We start from the raw sequence: 19,130 nt of genomic DNA on the forward strand, positions 1-19,130 counted from the left end.
GAAGTTCCAAGATAACACTCTAAAGGTGAGATGAGGACAAGACACTGATGCTCACCTTGATGACAACACAGGCTGGTGTGAAATGATGGCTTTAGGAGGAGGGGAGCAGACTCAGTGATGCAACGCTTTCTTCTGAACATTGGAGACCACTTGCATTTTTGGTTGGCTGTGGAATTAACCTGAAACACAACTTACTCCTGGACAAAGGGAAACATAAAATATTGCTGTGATGATGATGCATCCCAGCTGTTTGTCTCTCTCCACAACCCTTCTGAGGTGGGGGCTGAGGTGTTCACCCCAGCCCCATTGCCTTTACCTCCCCATGTTCAGGCCACCATGGGCAGCGTCCCTTGCCGGGACCCCTTCTCACTTGGCCACCTCTGCCTGACACGGATTAAGGAGCTCTCATGTGATCCTCGCAACCGGTAGAGCTGGTAAGGCCACAGAGAGAGGCAATAGGAAGCTGCTGGAGGGCAGGAGCCTGCAGCTGGCACAGCCTCTTTGCAATGTGACCCCTGATCTTTGCTTCTGATCTTCCTTTGGCCTTGCGGGAGCGTGCTGCGTCATTTGGCCTTGGCCGTGCTGTGCTTTACTCGCAGGGGTGAACTTCAAGCAGTGCAATCGCCCTGTGTGGGTGTGCGAGGCTGCTGTAAAGGCGATTACAGCCAAGTGTTTTATTGGCATGCCCTGAGCTTATCAAGGCTGTAACGCTGGATAGTTTTCAGAGGCCAGCTACTACAAACGCTGAGAAGCTGAATGATTCGGACACAAAGCAGGTCACTCATGTCACAGCTTGTTTGTGAGCTGCCAACAAGCACCTTCTCCAGGAAGGGCTGTGGCCCTAAGGGTAGTCTGTGCACTTTTATGGAACCTGGAGGCTCCCAAGCCCCAAGGCTGCCTTGCTGGAGTGGCAGCAGCCTGTCCTTCTGCCCTGGGTTGCAACTCCAGCTGCATATGTGCACGTGACTGTGGGTAACCAGGCACAAAACTGCTTCCAGTCTCCTCTTAATGGTGTTTTCCTGGCCACAAATAGCAAGTGGCGATGCCTATCTCTCATCTGTGTTCCCAGCCATGCTGCTGGTGCACCCAAGCAAGGATGCGGCACTGGGAAGTACTGTTTTAATGCAAGCTGATGTTTAACAGCGCACTGTGTGTGTGTTCTGCTGAGGTAGCCAGTCCTAGGGAGAAAAGAATTAAATCTCACTTTTCAGAGCTCTTAGACAGCTATTTCTGTGGCTGTGAGGTGGCTGCCAGAGCCCCATTATGGGTGACACGGTGACAGCTCTGTGCTACCAGTCCTGCCAGCCCCCACATCTGGAGCACTCAGAACACATGCATGAGGGTCCTGTAGCTGGCTTGGTAGCCCTTTGACTACAGCGCTGATTTGGTGCTCTTTCCCACGTTCGCTGATCTCCAAAGTCATTTATTTCAGATTTAGGCTCTGGCCAGCTGTGGGAGCACAGCCCAAAGCTGCTCTGTTGCCACCTCTGCCAACCTGCTTGTGCACAGTGAGCCACTGAATCACAGAATCATAGAATCACAGAAAGGCTTGGGTTGGAAGGGACCTCCAAATACATCCATTTCCAATCCCCTGCTGTGGGCTGGTTGTTACTCATCAGATCAGCCTACCCAGGGCTCATCCAACCTGGCCTTGAGCACCTGCAGGGATAGGGCACCCACAGCTGCTCTGGGCAGCCTCTGCCCACGCCTCACTCCCCTCTGAGTAAGTAATTTCTTCCTTCTATCTAACCTACATCTCCCCTCTTTTAGTTTAAAACAGTTTAACCATGTTGCTGAAGGGAAGTCTGACCCACCTGGCTCTCCTGGCTCACACCATAGGCATGCAAGGCCTCTTTTTCCCATTCAGCACTCTGTGCCTGGCTGAAACTGCAAGCCCACAGGGGCTTACAATTTGGATGAAGCCTCATTTATACCACCAGTTTGTGCCTTTTCACAACCATTTCTGGAGCTGGGATCATTTTTACCACCCGCACATAGTGACGGTGGTAAAAGAGATTACTTTGAAAGATTTAGAATGGATATAAGGAAAAAGTTATTTACCATAAAGGATGGTGAGGCACTGGAACAGGTTGCCCAGAGAGGTGGTGGATGCTCTGACATTGGAGACATCAAAGGTCGGGCTGGACAGGACTCTGTGCACCTGCTCTAGCTGTAGGTGTCTCTGTTCAGGGCAGGGGAGTTGGACCAGATGGCCTTTAAGGGTCCCTTCCAACTGAAAGATTCTATGGTTCTGCAATTCTCTGCAACCTCACAGAGGTGGGTGTGGGGCACATGAGGCTGGGCGGGGGTTACCGGGCAACTCAGGCTGTGCCTGCAGATGGGACACATGGGAAGGTGTCAGAGTCACTTGCTGGAGAGAGCAAAAATAGTGCAAAAAATAAAACTCATAGAACGCTCAAGCTTTCAGTTCCAGCCCGGAATTGAGGATACCTTTCATTTTTACATAGTTGTTAAATAAATAGAAAGGGAAAACCATGCTTATTTTGTCCTTATTTCTCTGTGATTTTTTTTTTTTTTCTCTTTGTACGTACGATTTTTTTTTTGTATTTTCCTCCTTTCCTTCCCCCGCCCCCCCCCCAGTCCTCACAGGACCGCTAAGCCACCTCCCCCTCTTCGCTGCGGGCTACTCTTCCCGGGTACCCATGCCATCCAACCCTTGATCACCGGCAGAACGGGGCACTGCCGGAATACCCCATTTCCACGCCATCCAACGCTATTTGCTCCCAGTCCTCGCTGACCACGCTCCCCGTCCCGCTGCACTCGGAGCGGGCTCCGCGCTCTGCCCCGGGCTGCGGCCGGCGGCGGCGGCGACGGCGGCGGCGGCGGCGGGGGGCGGTGACGTCACAGAGCCGCTCACCAGCACAACGTTCCATTGAGGCGAGCGCGTGCTCCGGCGAGCACATGGGCAGAGCGGCCCGCTCCGCTCCACTCCGCTCCGCGCCGCTCCGCTCGGCCCCGCCGCCGGCGGACCCCAGCCCGGGGAATGGGGGGGGCGCGGTGAGTAGCGGGGCTGCAGGCGAGTGGGTGGGGGGGAGGCGGCTTTTGGTCTGATTTTATTTTTTTATTAATGATCTGCATTGTTATTATCGCTCTATTTTTTTTTATTACTTCTTATAATTTTTATTCTTACTGCTTATCTGTTTTCCTTTTTGCTATTTTTATGGATTTTTTTTTTCCTTACAACCCCCCACCCCTCCCCTTTTTGCTGTACGTTTCCCTTCGCTAGGCCTTGCAGGAGTTTGCAGCGTGGCCGCGGGGCTCGTGCAGATGGAGGGGGTGCGGGGGAGGTGTTGCATTTTATATATTTTTTATATTAATTCTTTTTAAAGCGCTGCGTCGACGGAGGGCTAAAAATAGCCGTTGCCAAAGCTGAATCCGGGCGGATGAGGAGGAAAAGAGCTCGGAGTGCCCCCCCCGGCGATGCATCGCCGCGATAAGGCTGGGGGGTACGGAGGCAGCCGTAGAGGGGAGGCGAGGAGGGAAGGGATGCCCCGAGCCCCATAGTGGGGCAGGGGGTTGATGGGAGCCTGGCCCTTACTGCTCCGGGGCACAGCGTGTACCTTGGGTGTCAGCTGGGGCACTGTGAGGAAAATGCGAGGGCTTCCAAGGCTGTCTTTTCCTTAAAAATCTGCATTTTGGTTTTATTTCTCATTTATCTATCTTTTATTTCTGTACTTTAAAGCGCAACTTAATTTCCAGAGGCCACTGGTGTTTGCCTGTCAAGAGTATTACAGTGTTTCCACGCTTTAGAACTTGAATCCAAAACTGAGAAGCCTGCTGGCAGCCGCATCTTAGGGCACACAGAGGGGCAATGCCCGTAGTGATGCCTGTAGCGATGCCCGTGGCCCTGCCTGAGGGATGCTGGAGGCCCACTGACAAGTCGAGGCTTGTTTTGCTTGTCCAAGGCTGTGGGCAGGCGGAGGGAGTCGAATACCCCACGCCACTTCCTTCTTCTTAATGCGTGTCTGCAGAGCTGGGCAGTAATGAGAGCAGTGGTTTGGAGAGCATTGTTTGGGTGATGCGCTTTCTGGGGAGGGCATAGTGACACACAGCATGGGTCAGGGCAGAGAGCACCACCGTGCACATGCCACGGCTGTGCAAAGTGAGAATATTTCTTTGTCGAGCAGAAATACAATCTCATTACTGCCAGCTTGTGCCAACTGGTTTGGATTAGCATAGAAGCATGCCTATCTGTTGCTGTAAAATATATTTAAAAAATCTCACTCTGAAGAGTTGACATCACCGTAAGAAGTAATGCTACAATGCAATATTGCAACATCTCAGAGACACCATTTTCCTTTTCTCTGTGATTTTAGAAATTGTGTAGTAGGGATGTGTGCTTTCTGAGCACGTGGAGCAGCCAGGTGCTGTGCTGGGTGCCATGTGTGATGGATGCTGACTCACATCCATGGAGCTTAGTGTGTGCTATATACATTGTTAGCTTTGTGTTAGAAAACCTCTAACTTTTGTTTTTTCCCCTTTTCTCGCAATAAGTGTGGCTTACTCCTGGGTTAGGATGCCATAATTAGGTAGATGTGGCTGTGCCTATGTGTGCAGGCAGTGAGGTGTACAGGTGCAGTGCGTCAGCCCTTGGGAGTGCCTCTGTACCTGTGTGGTGTGGGACATGCTGTGCACCTCCAGCATCCCTGCACAGTGTGAGCACTGCAGGCCGAGGTGCTGCATCCTCTGCTTGGGCTGTGTGCAGATGTCCTCGTGCTGTCAGAGCAGCTTGGCAAGAGTGAAAATAAGGAAGGGCTGGTGGCTGCTTCTGCTGAAAGCTCTGTGTGTTGCGAAAATGAATTATGTATAGGAATTAGTCGTTAAATGGAAGATGGGCTCCCGGTGTGAAGTTCCGTGCATGGAATACAACTTCTGCAGGAGCTGGTTGCTCTCTGAGGCTAGGAGCTGTGTGCCGACGGCACAGCTCGTGTCGCAGCTCTGCAGCTGTGCTGTTCTCTCTCTGCCGAACTCAAGCCTAGGTTTCTGCTCCATCAAGGGCCGTATCTGCTCAACTTTGAGCTTATGCCTAATTCTCTGAAGGATCTGAGCCATGTCTTCCTGTTTTTAATCAGAATGCTGTGCAAAGAGGGCTTTCAGTTGGTGGCTGTGTGTATCTCACTAACTTTTATACAGGAATTACTGCAGTGCTGAGGATGTGGGGAAAGACCGGGGGGAAAAAACTGTATCTACCATCTCTGAATGTATCAAAATACCGTTGTGTTCTTCTGTCACCTTTCTGATGAGATTGTTCCGTGGGTTACTACAGTGTCATTGCTTTTCTGTAATTATGCTGGAGCAGCCCTACTAGGAATTGCAAGGTAGGGCTTGCACATGTGACATCTTCATAAAAAAACACATCTATACACACACACTTTTTTTTTGCCTATTGGTCTGTGCAAACAATAGCACTGATGCCATGTCAAGGGCAGGACGCTGACTTTTGTGATCTGGGAAGTGTTTCCATGGCTTGTAGGAAACCTGGCACTCATCTTTTGTTCCCTATCTGTGAGTATAGTGGCAACTCTCTGGGTATTGGCAGGGCATTGGGTGCTTCAAGCATTGCAGCATGGAGCAGTGCTGGGGGCTATCCACGTAGACTGCTGTCACTGGTGTGAGCAGTGTGGTTGTCATGTCTGGTGTTGGGTGCACTGAGCAATGGAGGAGGAGCAGTGAGGTGGTATCAGCCACGCTCGGCCACTGCAAAGGACTCTGCCCAAGCCTTGGTGGGTGTTCTGCCCTAATCCTTTGCTGGTGGCCTAGAGACAGCACAGTGCAGGGTCCTGCTGTGCGAGCTGAGAAAGGTGCAGAGTTGCAAAGCAAAATAACAGAGAGGAAGATGTGTACCTGATCAGGAAGCTTCTGGCTGTTTTTGCAAGGTGATACAGATCTTACTTCGAAGCACGGGATGATGTGTTGTTTTCTGTTTCTTTGCTGGCTCATTGCTTTAATACTAAACACCTGCTTAGTCCCTGACTAGATTTATGCAGAGCTGGTTGTGGGGAATAAAGAAATTATCCATCTCTTTGGCCCGTTAGCACTGTGCATGGGCCACATTTTCCCTTGTCACAGCTGCATCTCTTCCTAGTCAGTGTGTGTTAATGCAGCATGGCGTCCTGACAGGACAGGTTGCACTGCCTATGCAGCCCAACATGGTTCATTGATACCTGCGGATGCAGCGCCTGCCCTGTGCTTGCTGTGCTCCTGAGGGTCAAGGCAGAACAGCATTTGTCAGAGTTACCAGTGTTGTGGTAAAGCAGTGTTGCTGAGCGTTTCCAGGTGTACACAGCCAAATGAGCTGTTTGCATGCCAGGTCTGTATGATTTAAATGCCTTTTATTGCATCCTGAGGTGGTGTCAAATTCTTTATGTGACCTCCAGGTACAGGTGTGAGTATCAGCATGGAGCTGTATCTTGCAGCTGGGGCTGGCTGAATATCTCAGGTTTATCCTGCCTGTGCTGCAGCCCTTGCAGTCACATCCTCACTGCTGTTGATACCTTAGGTTTCTTGGTGGTTGCACCTGCCATACCCCTCGATAGAAAAATGATTCGTATGTGAGTTGCTGCCTACGGTAATATATCAGGCTATAAAAAGTTCTGTCATGCAGCAGCGAGAGTCGTTACTAGGACCTGTGACTGGAATCCAGGCAGGTCAGGAGGCAGCCCAAATTAGAAATTATGGCACAAGACTTTGGCAAGGGTGATTAGCCACTGGAACAAATTACCAAGAGGAGGGATGGATTCTCTCTCTGTCATTTCCGCCTTTAAAACCTGGAAAAAGTAGCAGAGTATGTTTTGTATGGAAACTATTGATACCTGCATTTCAGTTCCTTTACAAGAGAAGGGAAATTTGGCCATGCCCTCTCCCAGTTTGGTTGTGCAGGCAGTAGGAGCTGCTCGGTTCTGCAGAGCATGGGCTGAGTTGAGATGGGAGCAGCCTGGTGAGGAAATGCTTCCGGAACTTTGGGCTGCTCTGTGCATTTAGACGGAAGAGTGGTGTTGCTACGAGATGTTTTGGAAGGCAGCATTTTCTATGAGAGTCACTTCTTCAATGCCTTGATTGAGAATACGAGGTTGAGATGCTCTTCTGCTTAAAACCTTTTATTGTGTTACTGGTCAGAGCCACCTGGGGGCTTTTCCAGGTGCTGGTCCCAGCCCTTGGGAAGTAGTGACAGAGGTCCTATAGGAAGCTCGCACAGGCTCTCCCCTGTTCTGGTGGCAGACATCTGTGGTTCAGGAGAAGCGCCCAGAGCTGTAGGCTCCTTCCTTAAGGGGTGGTGAAGAGCAGAGGTGGGTGGGATATGCAAGGCTGCATCCCAGCACATAGAGCAGCTTTTGGAGGCCTTCACCATGATCTGAATGTTGCTGGGAGCCCCCAGGCTCTTAAGCAGTCCACTGCAGGGCCTGTGACCATCTCTTTTTGACAACAGGAGCTGAGCAAAGTCCATGCTAAAATGAAGTGCATTGCATTGTCTTGTTTGGCTCCCTGCCCAGGCAAGGGGTGAGCCCTGCACAACTGGAAAGGGCTTGCCGGCTGTGCAAGGAGCGAGTGGTGCAAGAAACTGGAGCCTTGCTGCTGCTTGTGTGCTACTGACGTAAATGTGGTAACGTAAATGTGGTGTTGTGTGCTGGTTAACCCGGGGAAAGCAGCAGCCGTGGGCTGTGCTTGTCCTGTGTCATTGCACATGGGATGTGGAGCAATGGCCAAAGCACAAACTGCCCTCAAACCCTTTGTGTTTTGCCTTCTCCAAATGGAAAAATTTCTAGCATGAATCTCTTTTTGTTGATGTTGAAGTTCATTATTCACTATTAATATAGCCCTGCTGTAGCTGAGTGTAGACGTGGTACCCCAAACCCCTTTGTTTCAGCTGATGCTGCCAGTAGTTAGTCGCACCTATCAATACAATGATCAGCACACTGAATAAAACACTACTGTGCCTCTGTTTGGAAATACTTCCTGCTTCATTTAAATAATAATGGCTTGTTTATTTTATTTTATTTTATTTTTTTTCTCTTATATATAAACGAGGGTGTGAAGTACACTTTCCCAGAAATGACCACGAGGCAGCAGAAGCCAAGAGCTTAATGTTGAGCACAGACAACTTAAGGCCTGCTGCTCTGGGGCTTTCAGATGCTAATTGAGTTGCTGGATCATTTCATTTACAGGTATCTCACAGCTGGCTCTGGTTCTTTTATTAGCTTGCTTTTAAGGGTTGTGGTGGGCAAAGCTTTAAATTTTCCTTAAATGTTAAAAAGGCTGCTATTAGATGATACAGAAAAATGCTTGATGTTACAGAGGAAAGTAATAGCTTATAAGATGGGAGGTTGGACTGGAGACCCCCTATTGTGGTTACTGAGAAAGAAATTGAAAAGATGGGCTTCAGGTCTTCGTGTATGGAACGAGATGGAAGGAGGCCCAAATTTCTGGAATGCAGAAGATTAGTAAATATTATGATCAGAAGCCTCGTAGGAGAAGGAAGAACGTACATTGGTCTGTCTCCATGGGACAGTGAAGTAGACTGTCTAGGTCCCACTGCCTGTGTTTTGATTCATTGCTGGGATGAAAATGAATGATGCTGGGATGAGAATGAATGATGCTGCCATGTTCTGGCCTCCATGGGAAGGAAACATGGAATTCTGTGCTGAAAGGAAAGGACATGGATCTGAGCGAAAGGATGTTGGTATTAAGACCCACCAGAACCAGTTTTTATAGGTAGTTTGGATAGATGATGGGATTCCCCAGTACTTCATCCAGTACTTCAGAATAACCTGTTCCAGCGTCTGACCACGCTCATCAGCAATAATTTCTTCCTTAAGTAATTGCTACCAGCATCTCACAGAGCAAGCCAGTATAAAAAGAGACAGTAAGACAGAGTGATGAAACAACCTGCAGTTACTTGTGCTGATTCACAACGACTGAGAGAGTTTTCAGCTGTCTGGTCTTTCTCCTCCTTGAAATGTTAGGAGTGTTAGGAGTGCTAATATCTATAGTAATGAACGCTTGTATTTTTTTTTTTTTTTTCTGCTTAGAAATCTGGATGCTGAGCACTTAAGATGCTGTTGTCTCTACTCTCTCAGCAGAAAGAGAACTGGAGGTACCAACAGGGACAGGGCTGCTGTGTGGGATCTCTGCCTCCCAGGCTCTCAGTTATGCCATTCTCTCTTGAAAGTCTTGGAGCCTGGCCTAAATCTGTTTTAGGCATCCTTGAGGTGTGACAAAGCCTATAGACCCATGAAATATTGCTGATAGCATTAATACTTATTTGAAAGATGAAGTTGGCAAGTGTTAAGGTTGGACTAATGCAACTGTGGTTACACTGGAGGCTTGGCAGGCAGAGGGGATCTGCCCAGCAAGGCTCCTGGCCTTCTCCTGCTGCAACAGGCCCCTATGGTTTTAGAAGAAGGAGGCTGTAGTCATCTTCAAGTCCATTGGAGTGGCTGTTACCAGAGATGAACAGTGGTATTGCATCCTCCCACCAGTTTCCATCCTTGGAGCCCCTGAGGGTAAAGATAAGCCTTAGCTTTGTGTAACGTTTGGACCCAGCTACTACCTCATGGACGAAAAGCAACTCTCTGAAGCTGAGCTCCAGCAATGCAGAAGAGCTGATGGGCGTGAGGAAGGAACTGACTGTGCTACTGCCCTGCTGCTCCATTGTCAGCATCCACACATCCACAGCTAGTCCATTGAGTTGGTGGGCTACGAATACTCTTGAAATTGTTTTGGTGATTAACTCTTCTCTGATAGTGCCCCATTATCTCTGACTGATTGAGAGATGAAGTATCATCTTCCTGGGCAGAGTCCTGGTCTTGGTTACGGGGACATTTGTTTGGTCTTGGCTTGACAACAGCAGTGATATGTGTGAGTTGGGAGCCTGCCAGCAAAGGAAGCTTCAGGCAGACCAGAAAGCTGCAGCCTACCTGCTCTGTGGTGTTGGCAGCTTGTCTTCCTATACTGGCTTTTGCTGGAAATACAGATAGAGTTTTGAGGTCTCTTGTTCTCTTTTCAAAGTGCTCCATGTATCATCTCAGCTAACAGAAAGACTGCTGAAATCTTTCTACCAAAGACTACAGCAGTTTTCTGCAAGGAAATGGAGCTCTGCTCTCTGAGAGTTCGTTTCCATTCTGGGTTGTCCAGACCCTCTTTCTGATAAAGAGCACCACAAAACTCTTCATATTCTGCTCCAAAGTGCAAGGTATGCTATCCCAGTTGTGCTTTTCCTAAATATATAGCCATGTTTCATACAACATTTAAAGATAGTTAAAGAACACACAAGCAAAACCAGGCCCTCCACTGCTCGGTTGGAAGAAAGAAAAATAACATGTATCAGATATTGGTTCATTATTTAACACATTACCTGAAAGATAATCTGGTGATGACCTCAGTGTTCAAACTGAGCACTGAGGAAAATATGCTTGACTGGAATTCTAATTGTGCCATATTGGAATGTTGAAAAAAAATTAAGGAAATAAAAAGAAAGGCATGTGTACCCAAACATCCCTAAATTTTACCCTCCCTTTCTGCTCTTCACCTGTTCCAAACTAAGGTTAGTTACCAGGATTTTTCTGTAGAGAAAAGATTAACACTCTGTCACATTAGCTGGTCAAAGCAGGCCATTTTATTTTACTGACGTATTAAAACTTAAATTATTATTCTTTCTTTTTTCATGTTACCTCCTTTATCACCTTGTGGAAGGACTGGTAGAAGTTAACTCATTAATAATTTTTGATTGCCTTCTGTTTTGTGTGTCCCAAAATGTGGCATTTTAACAAATGGGCACGCAGAACAGGAGTCATGAAGTCAGGATCCAATGGACATTGCAGCCACGTTAGTTAGGGGTTGTTCTCCGCGTGGTTTGATGGATGTGGTGATTCTGATGTGGGTTCCTTCTTACTGCTGGTTGTTTAAATAATGGAGGATCTTTACAGCATCTTCATTAGTGGTTTAAGTGGGAATTTGGAGAACGGGGGTGGGTGGGCCTTTGCTCAAACTCTGTTGTGGTTCACCCCTTTCCGGATTCCTTTTTAAAGCAAGATTTTTAGGACTATATGAGGAAATGATGGTATCTCCTTTGGCATATTTCTTGCTTCACTTCAGCCTGCCTTATTTGCTTTTACTTTCTAACTATATCTTGGTTTATGCCTTAGGTCATTGGGTTTCTGGAACAGTAACTGTCCTTTCTGTTCTATTTTTATTTATCATCAAGCAGAGACACATTTGGTTTCTCCAGCTTTTGGTGGTGCTTTATATGTGGTGCTGTAAGCAATATCAACAACTAATGGTGCTAACAGTCCTCATGAGGATCTGTGGCTGTCTGTGCACACATGATGGAGATGTTGCAGCTGTAAACATGCTGCTCTGCTGTGAATATTTTTACATGGCTTCTGCGTTCTTTCTTCTGTAGGTGAAAGTAAATGGGAGTTAGCCTGGTACAAGAAGTGTGCAGAAATAATCCCTGTGCAGGTGAAAGCTACGCTGACCTGTCAGAAGCAATGACTTCATCACCACTTCTGTGTTCAGTCTTACGGCAATGTAGATAAAACACAGTGTGGTTCTTCTACTTGTGTACGTATGTTTTAGATGTGTTTATATATACAAATGTTTGAATGCATCATTGCTGTAACTTTCTTCCTCCTTCCCTTCCTGGTTTCCATCTACTTCTCTTTTTCTATTCCACTTCATGTTCTGAGTTTTATGCCTGTGGTATTTTTCATGTGCATATTTCCCTTTTTTCATTCCTTCTTTCCCCTTTCTTTCCTATTCTGGCTGTTCATTCATCCACGTTTGTCTTTTGCTCCAAGACGTTTTATCATTTCTGCTTGGCTCCTCCTTCCTCTCACAGAGACAGGTCATTCAACCACCCTGGTAGCATCTGTGCAGGTACTGATACTCTGCTGCTTCCAGAGGAGCAGGAGCTACTCCTATTTCCCTTCTCTCTAAATGGTAACTTGTCAGCTTTTTCTTCTCATACCTCCTTCAGGTTGCAGCTTGCATGCAAGTACAATGTATCCTAGACCCAATGATACAAACCAAAGTGGCGCATAAATGGGGTCAGTGGTTGTAGCGTTGCTCTCCTCCATCACAGCTGATTACAATCTTTGCTCAGAGCTCTGGGTCTGCATTCCAGCCATTAGCTTCCTTAGCTGTCAGCTGCTAATTTTAATAGCATTCTGGCTTGCTGCAAGCATGGAACTTTCCAGCCTGGTTGTGAACCTGTTTCTCCCCTCCTGAGGGATTTGGCTCTGCTCTGGGCTGAGCCATGTGGCTGTGCTGCTGCCCAGCTCCTCCTGGGGCACAGGGTTCGTGGGGTGTCAGTAACCAAGGAGGCTTGTGTGTGGTGAAAAGGGCTTGATTGGTTTCAGCAGTCCTCATCCCTTTAAGAAAATGCTTTGGGATGGCATGTGGCAATGCCCGCCCTGCCGTTCTGGGAGCAGAGGGAACTTTAAATGGAGCCAAGGCGGCATCCTGTACAATATTTTCCATTTTTGTGTAAGCAAGGAGAGCTGTGAAGCTCAGCATCTTTTAGTTGGACTCGTAGGCTTTAAAGCTGAGTGTTTTGACTGCTTCTGGTTATAGAAGCGGGGGGATCTGAAATAGGAAAATGTTTTTGATGTTGGCAATTTGAAAAATGTGCTCAATATCACTTTGTGGCAGACCTTTTATTCTTGGCTGCATCAGCCTCATGGGCCCATGGCAGCGAGCGACTGGGTTGGATGGCTTTGCTTGCACAGCTGTTTTTTTCCAAAAAAATCCCAGGACTCAGCACTGCATTTCCCATGCTGGAAAGCCAACGCTTTCCAGGCCCCTGTGTGCAGCATTGGCAGCCGTGCCTGGGCGTTTCTGTGACGGGTGACAATTCCTGAACGTGCTCAGCCTGCGCTCCTCTGCGGTCAGGTTGGGTGATCTCAAATAAATGCGATTGGTGCAAACGTGTGTGGGGGCTTACATTGGTTGGTGGTCACCTCCTGGAAAAGGTGTGATGAAATCACATCATTTCAGGGGGTGTCATCAGGGTGTCAGTGCACAGAGGTAAAGCAGCAGCCTCTCCTATCCGTGTTGCTGGTGATACGTGAGACCTCTGAAATGAGTTGTAAACACTGAGTGTTGTGTTTCATGCAGGATGACTCTTCATTTTTTTTTTTTTTTTTTTTTTTTTTTTTTTTTTTTTTCCAAATGTCTCTGTGATGCAGTGATGTGTCCCCATGTCAACCCTGGAGTATGGGGCTCTTTCAGGACATGACCATAACCTGATCTTTCTGATAACTCCTGCAGACAAGGGCCAGCTAATGCCAATTGTTTGGGTTGATTTCTATTTTCAAGACTCTCAAGCCTGATTTTGTCTCCCTAGCATATCCAAATGAGATTTTTACCCCAGTTTAATTCAGAGCAGAGATAGGCTGTTTATCTAATGAAGACTTTGGAGGTGGCATAGCATGTACACTTCTATTAGTTATAGCCCTCAGCACGGGGCAGTGACCTGGGAGGTGCAGAGGGCCTTGCCTTGAGATGGATGAAGAGCAAATCATGTCTGAGGTAGCCTGGCAGGAGGAATACCTCTTAAAAGCCGTATCTGTGCAGAGCTGTCACCATCCTGGATTGTTCCAGGTTAGTGTTTATGGGTAACTGCTGCTCCTCCTGCATTTTGGGCTTGAGTGTCACAGATGCTCATGTTCACTGTACACAGCATCCTGCTGCTGGCCCTGGTTAAAACCAGATGTTTGTAGAAAAAGAAGTGGGTGAAAGTGAACCAAATGGCCAGAAAGTAGCCAGATCATATCCTTTTCTCCTACAGCATGTCATCCTCAGGCTGGCACGTGCCCAAGTCGTGCCTGCCCACTGGAAGGGTTGTTTATGAGCTGTAGGTGGGAGACGTCAGCCAGCTGACTGCATCTAAACAAATAAATCTTTTTTCTCTCTCTTTTTTTTTTTTTCCCCAGTATCTAAGTGTGTGGCCTTTGCTGCTTGAGTGTCTCTTTTAAGCAGTTAAAAAGTTTTTCTAGACAAAATATGTTTCTAGGCTGAAGCTGAGAGATAAATATAACTCTGAGCTGGTGTATTGAAAGGAGGCCATAGTAAGTGTTATGTTGCCTTACTCAGTACTTTTTCTTTTTTTTTCTTTTTGTGATGATTCTGTTCTAACTCAAAATGGAAAACCTCCTGAAAGGTGTTATTTTTTCCTGTTAAAAGAAGCTGCATGCTGAAATGCCATTCACTGGCTTATACTGCAGGGATCAGAGCCTCCAGCCCTCTTCTTCAGCCGAGTTCTAAGTGTTTTGAAGGCAGATGCGTATGCAGCTGAGCCAAGTATAATAATAATAATAATTCAGGTTGAGAAGCACAGAGCACCCTGTGATTAGCAAAATAATGATTGCATACTGTAGAAACGGAGAGATGCTGTTTGACGTAGCGAGAGGAACGCACGTTGCAGCTGCTTTGCGAGATGCTCAGCTCACATTCCCCCACTGACGTTTTCAGCGTACAGTTCTGTGCAGGAACCACACAGAGCAAAGCACGTTTGTAAAGCGATGATTGCTTTTGAGTTTTCCAGTGAATTGTGCTGATAAAAGAGCAGCCAGAAAACTTGTAAATAAGAGTTCTACACACTGTGCTCTGCTCCCAATGGTAATTTTATTTTATTTTGTTTTGGATGCAGATGCTGTGTATGTTCTCTCTGCTTGCCAAGGGACCAAACTTTAGCTCTAGGATTTAAAAAAAAAAAATAATGAGATAGGAAGCTTTCCAAAGCCTTTCCTCTACAGGTGCAAGGTTGGATCCAGGTCAGTGTGATTGTGACAGAGATCTGTTACACAGTACCGCTCTGACATTTGTTAAGTGTGTTTGTAGGCTTGGCACTGATTATTTGCTGCCTTAAAATCTAATCTGCCCTTCTACATAACAGTGAACTGTGGATTTTATGCATACTTTCCTTTGATGTTTCATCAGCAAGGCTTGATAAAGAGGGCAGGGTTTCTTTGGCCCTGTGCTGCTGTCCCACTTTATCTCCTGTAGCCTTTGGTGTTAGAGTTGCGGGGCCATTTCTGAGACCTGACTCCTTCCTCCACTCTTTGTGGCTTCAGCGGCCTCGTGCCAACCATTTAGGTACCTCAGCCCTGCTGCAGCAATAGAGGCATCCTGAGAAGTTGGCGCTCTGGACTATTCTGGCTGCTTTGCTGGCAATGCAGTGAGCCAGCATAGAGAACTGAGCCAGTCAAAAAACAGCAGAAAAAACAATGAGATTGTCATAGCATGGAGATATGGGAAAGAACAGGAACAGCTGTGTGCTCTTGCAGAGGTGAGGCTAAAGGGAGATTTGGTGGTAGACCTGGAGAGCTCACACCGTCACCTACGTCTGCATACTCAGTGTTTGGGAAATATTTCATGTGAGCACTGTTGGGCTTCTCCAGACCTGGGCTGTAATTCTGCATCTGCATGGGATGTTGCCCAACCTACATATGTGAATACTGTGCATATATAAATAAGTCTTTGGAAAAAATAAATAAATAAATAAATATAGGGTACTTGTAAGGTGTTACAACCATTTTTCAGAAGTCTGATTGTTCTCTGCAGATTTCTTTAAAACTGCCGAAGTATTTGCATAGGACTTGTATAATAGGGGAATAATAAATAAATTTAAAAAAAAGTCTTAATTAGGCTTGTTTTTCTTCAGGCAAACAGGTGGAGTATGTTCTTTGATCTCACCCAACTTTTTCTGAAATTTCATGTTTTTCTTTCCTATATCTCTTGTTGACAGTACTCCTAGAATCATAGAAGGGTTTGGGTTGGAAGGGACCTCAAAGCCCATCCAGTTCCAACCCCTGCCATGGGCTGGCTCCCCCTCACCAGCTCAGACTTCCCACGGCCCCATCCAGCTTGGTTTTAAGCACCTCCAGGGATGGGGACATCCACAGCTTCTCTGGACAGCTATGCCAGCACCTCACTGCCCTCTCAGTTCAAATCTTATCTAAATCTCCCCTCTTTTAGTTTAAAACTGTTCCTTCTTATCCTATCAATCATGTATATACATGTATGGATATACATGCACACATACAAGCTTGTTTCCTTTATTACAATGTATAGCTTTCCCAGATTCCAAGACAGCTTTTATTGCCTGTGTACAACTGAATGAGCCATTGAGTTAATACTACTGTGTGAAGTTCAGGAAAGACCAGCAAACATTTTTCTAATAAGAGGATATTCTGGTCCTCTTGATAATCAACCTCCCATTGTAAACTCATTTTGAGTCACAGTTTAAAATCTTTGTTCCAGTGGAAAAGATTTTTATGGTCAGCCCAAACAAGCATTAAATCCTGTTTTTTTTTTTTTTAGCAGAGTTGCCTAAAATAGTACAAATTCTAAATCAGAAGAGTGACTCTAGGGAAAAGAGAAAAAGTTGAAACAATACAAATCATGGTTTGGTGGCACAAACCTTCTGTCCCACCCCAAACCATGATAGAAATTTGGCAGAGACATCAGGCTGGGTTTCCTTGCTGTAAAATGCTGCATGCTTTAGATGGCTGTATGGAACTGGATTTAGATCTTCCCTGTGGGTGGTTGTCCCCCTTTATTTTAGAGATTCCAGTAAATAACTTTGGTGTAGTTTCCACTGGTTTTCTTCTATGTAGCCTAATTCCCCTGTATTGTACAACCTTCCTGTATTTGGGGAGGAATGTTTTTCTGGGAAATGTGCCCATGATTTGGAAACATGGTGTCTTCTGGGGGTTTTGAACTCCAATTTCCTTGCTCTTCTCCCCTACTACTTAGGCAAGTAGAGCTGCCCAAAGTAGACCCATAGCTCTTCGCATCAGTTCTGCACAGCTTATCTACTACATTTATTTTCAGTCACTGGAATTGCCATGGCAGCAGCAGCCCTTGGGATTATTATTTTGTCACGACAGAGTATTAAGTCAGGACAGCCCGCATTGTGGGGAGGGTACAACTGGAGTGGCAGCGAGATTGTGGTGGGATGAGAGGAGTCAGTGCCAAGGTGAGTTGGGAAACCTGCGTGGTTTTATTGGGAGGTTGAGGTGCCCATACTCTGAGCACTCTTGAATTTTGCTGGCAGCATTGTAGCAATGTAGCTTAGATCTCTTAAAGCACATTCTGCTCTTCGTGAGCAATCCACTGTTGAAATGTTGCAAACATCATTTCTTACTTCTCTGTCCAGGCATGGATCTTAGTGCTCACATATGCATTTCCGTACCCCTTACTTGGGTTTGCCTCTGGAGACCAGGTTTGATCGCTGTGCGGTTGTTCTGGTGCCTGTAGTGCCGCAGGCACAGGTGAACTGCCTCCCATGTGACTCTGTCCTTTTGTGGTGATACCTTAGCTTGTCTTTAGCTACTTCTCTCTCCTCCTTTGCTGTGTTCTTTGCTGGCACAGCTGGGATATGGCAGCTATTTGATGTGCTGACTTTGGAAATTTGCAGTGCAGCCGCCCAGTGTTCAGTGTAATATCTCATTGTGCACTTTTCTACACTCTGTCCTTGAGTCGAGACTTGTCCTCTTGTATCTCGATCCTGCCTTTGGTCCTTCAGCATTCTTCCTGCTTGATGATGGCAGAGCGGCCAGAGAACTGAGCATCTGTTCACTTTGCTCTCAGTGTGGTCTGCCTTAGAAATGCTGTAGAGGTAAGTAACCCTCTGAGCTGGGGAGAGAACTCTAACTGGCTGGGGCTATCTCAGTACACACCTGGTGTACTCTTACTCTGAGCAAATAAGAACTACGCTTTCCTTACTTCTTTATCACATGGGAACAGCCGTCAGGGTATAAAGAGGCTTTACACCACAGAGGTTGTGAGAATGCCCTGCTTTCCATTTCTTTGTCTCACATACTTTCTTTGTTCTTGTGGCTGTGATATTGAAGCATTTTGCCAAAATTGAAGGTGATAGTGATTTTAGTCTTAACTGTAGAACAGTCCCTGAGCAGAGAAGAATGGTGATGTTAGCATATGGAAGTGATATATTTATTATTGATGATATCTTTAAATGATTAAACATTTTTTTCCTTGCATTATTTAAGGGAATTATGATATTCATCATTAATGGAAAGATGTCTGTCTAGGGAAATGCATGATTCATACTCATAAATACCTTCTCTGCTCTAATTATTTCCTTCCTATTGTCTTCTCCCAGCTCTTGCTTTTCCTTTTGGAGTAAGTGTTCATCATTCTGTAAATACCTTCTGCTAAATGCTGAGGTGTTTTCTAGCCAGGTAACTAAGATAGCACTCCAATAAGAGACATGGTAATTTAAGTAAGGAAGTAATGGTTACAAAACCCCATCATGTTTGAGAACTCTTGCTAGCAGATATTAATCAGATTTTTTTTTTTAATTTTACTATCAAATATGCTGGAAGCATGATTATTCCTGCCATTATATGCGTTTGTCTCCCCATGGTATGGTGCGTTATTGTAGCATGGTTTTATTAAAAATAGGACAATATTAATTGATAGTTCGGTTTTGATAGGGTAGGCTTCCCCTAGTGCATGAAGATGTGGATCAGGTTCAGTATGTTGTAGTGATTCTGTCAGTGGCCTGATGTTACTTAGATCTTGGGTATTCTGATATGATGTGAAAATCTTGATAATGTGATCCTCAGCTTTCTTAACATCTCCTTAGCATCTCATTTGTCTTGACTCTTCGGAGCAAGCAGTTCTTGTCCTTACACAGGTATCTGTTGCTTATCAGAACAGAAAAATAAACAGCCTTGCTCTTGCATTTTTTTTGATTTTTGTGGAAGTGAAGATGAAAGTCCTTCTGCACCGGACTCTTTTTTTTTTCCCCACATAGCAAAAACAGGATGTGTTTTAAAGCTGAAATGCATCTGTAAGGTTGCCTGCAATGCAGGGCATCGGAATATGTTGATGGGACATGGATTGACCGCCAGAGCCCCTCTGTTTTCTGCATGCTGAAGAACAGCTCTTTTAAGATAACTGAACAGAATATTCTGAATTGGAAGGAACCCGGAAGGATCCCGGAAGGATCATGGAGTCCAACTCCTGGCTACACACAGAACCGCCCAAAATTAAAACTCTGTCTGAGAGTCTCCTTGAACTCCAGCAACTCAGGACCGTGCCCACTGCTCTCTGGTGCAGACCCTGTCCCTGACCCCCACCTG

The 19,130-nt window shown here is 46.3% G+C and overlaps 1 protein-coding gene across 1 annotated transcript in view; it reads left to right on the plus strand.

Moving 5' to 3' along the window:
- Window positions 1–336: 336 nt before the first annotated feature.
- Window positions 337–19,130, plus strand: part of LOC104910456 (uncharacterized) — a 73,503-nt gene continuing 54,709 nt past the window's right edge. Inside the window, exons 1-2 of the mRNA XM_085219982.1 lie at window positions 337–409; window positions 2,621–3,018. Coding sequence (XP_085076108.1) covers window positions 337–409; window positions 2,621–3,018 — 471 coding nt within the window. The remainder of the gene's footprint in view (window positions 410–2,620; window positions 3,019–19,130) is intronic.

Source organism: Meleagris gallopavo, chromosome 3, assembly GCF_905368555.1.
Source record: "Meleagris gallopavo chromosome 3, MGAL_WU_HG_1.1, whole genome shotgun sequence".
Classification (NCBI taxonomy): Eukaryota; Metazoa; Chordata; class Aves; order Galliformes; family Phasianidae; genus Meleagris; species Meleagris gallopavo.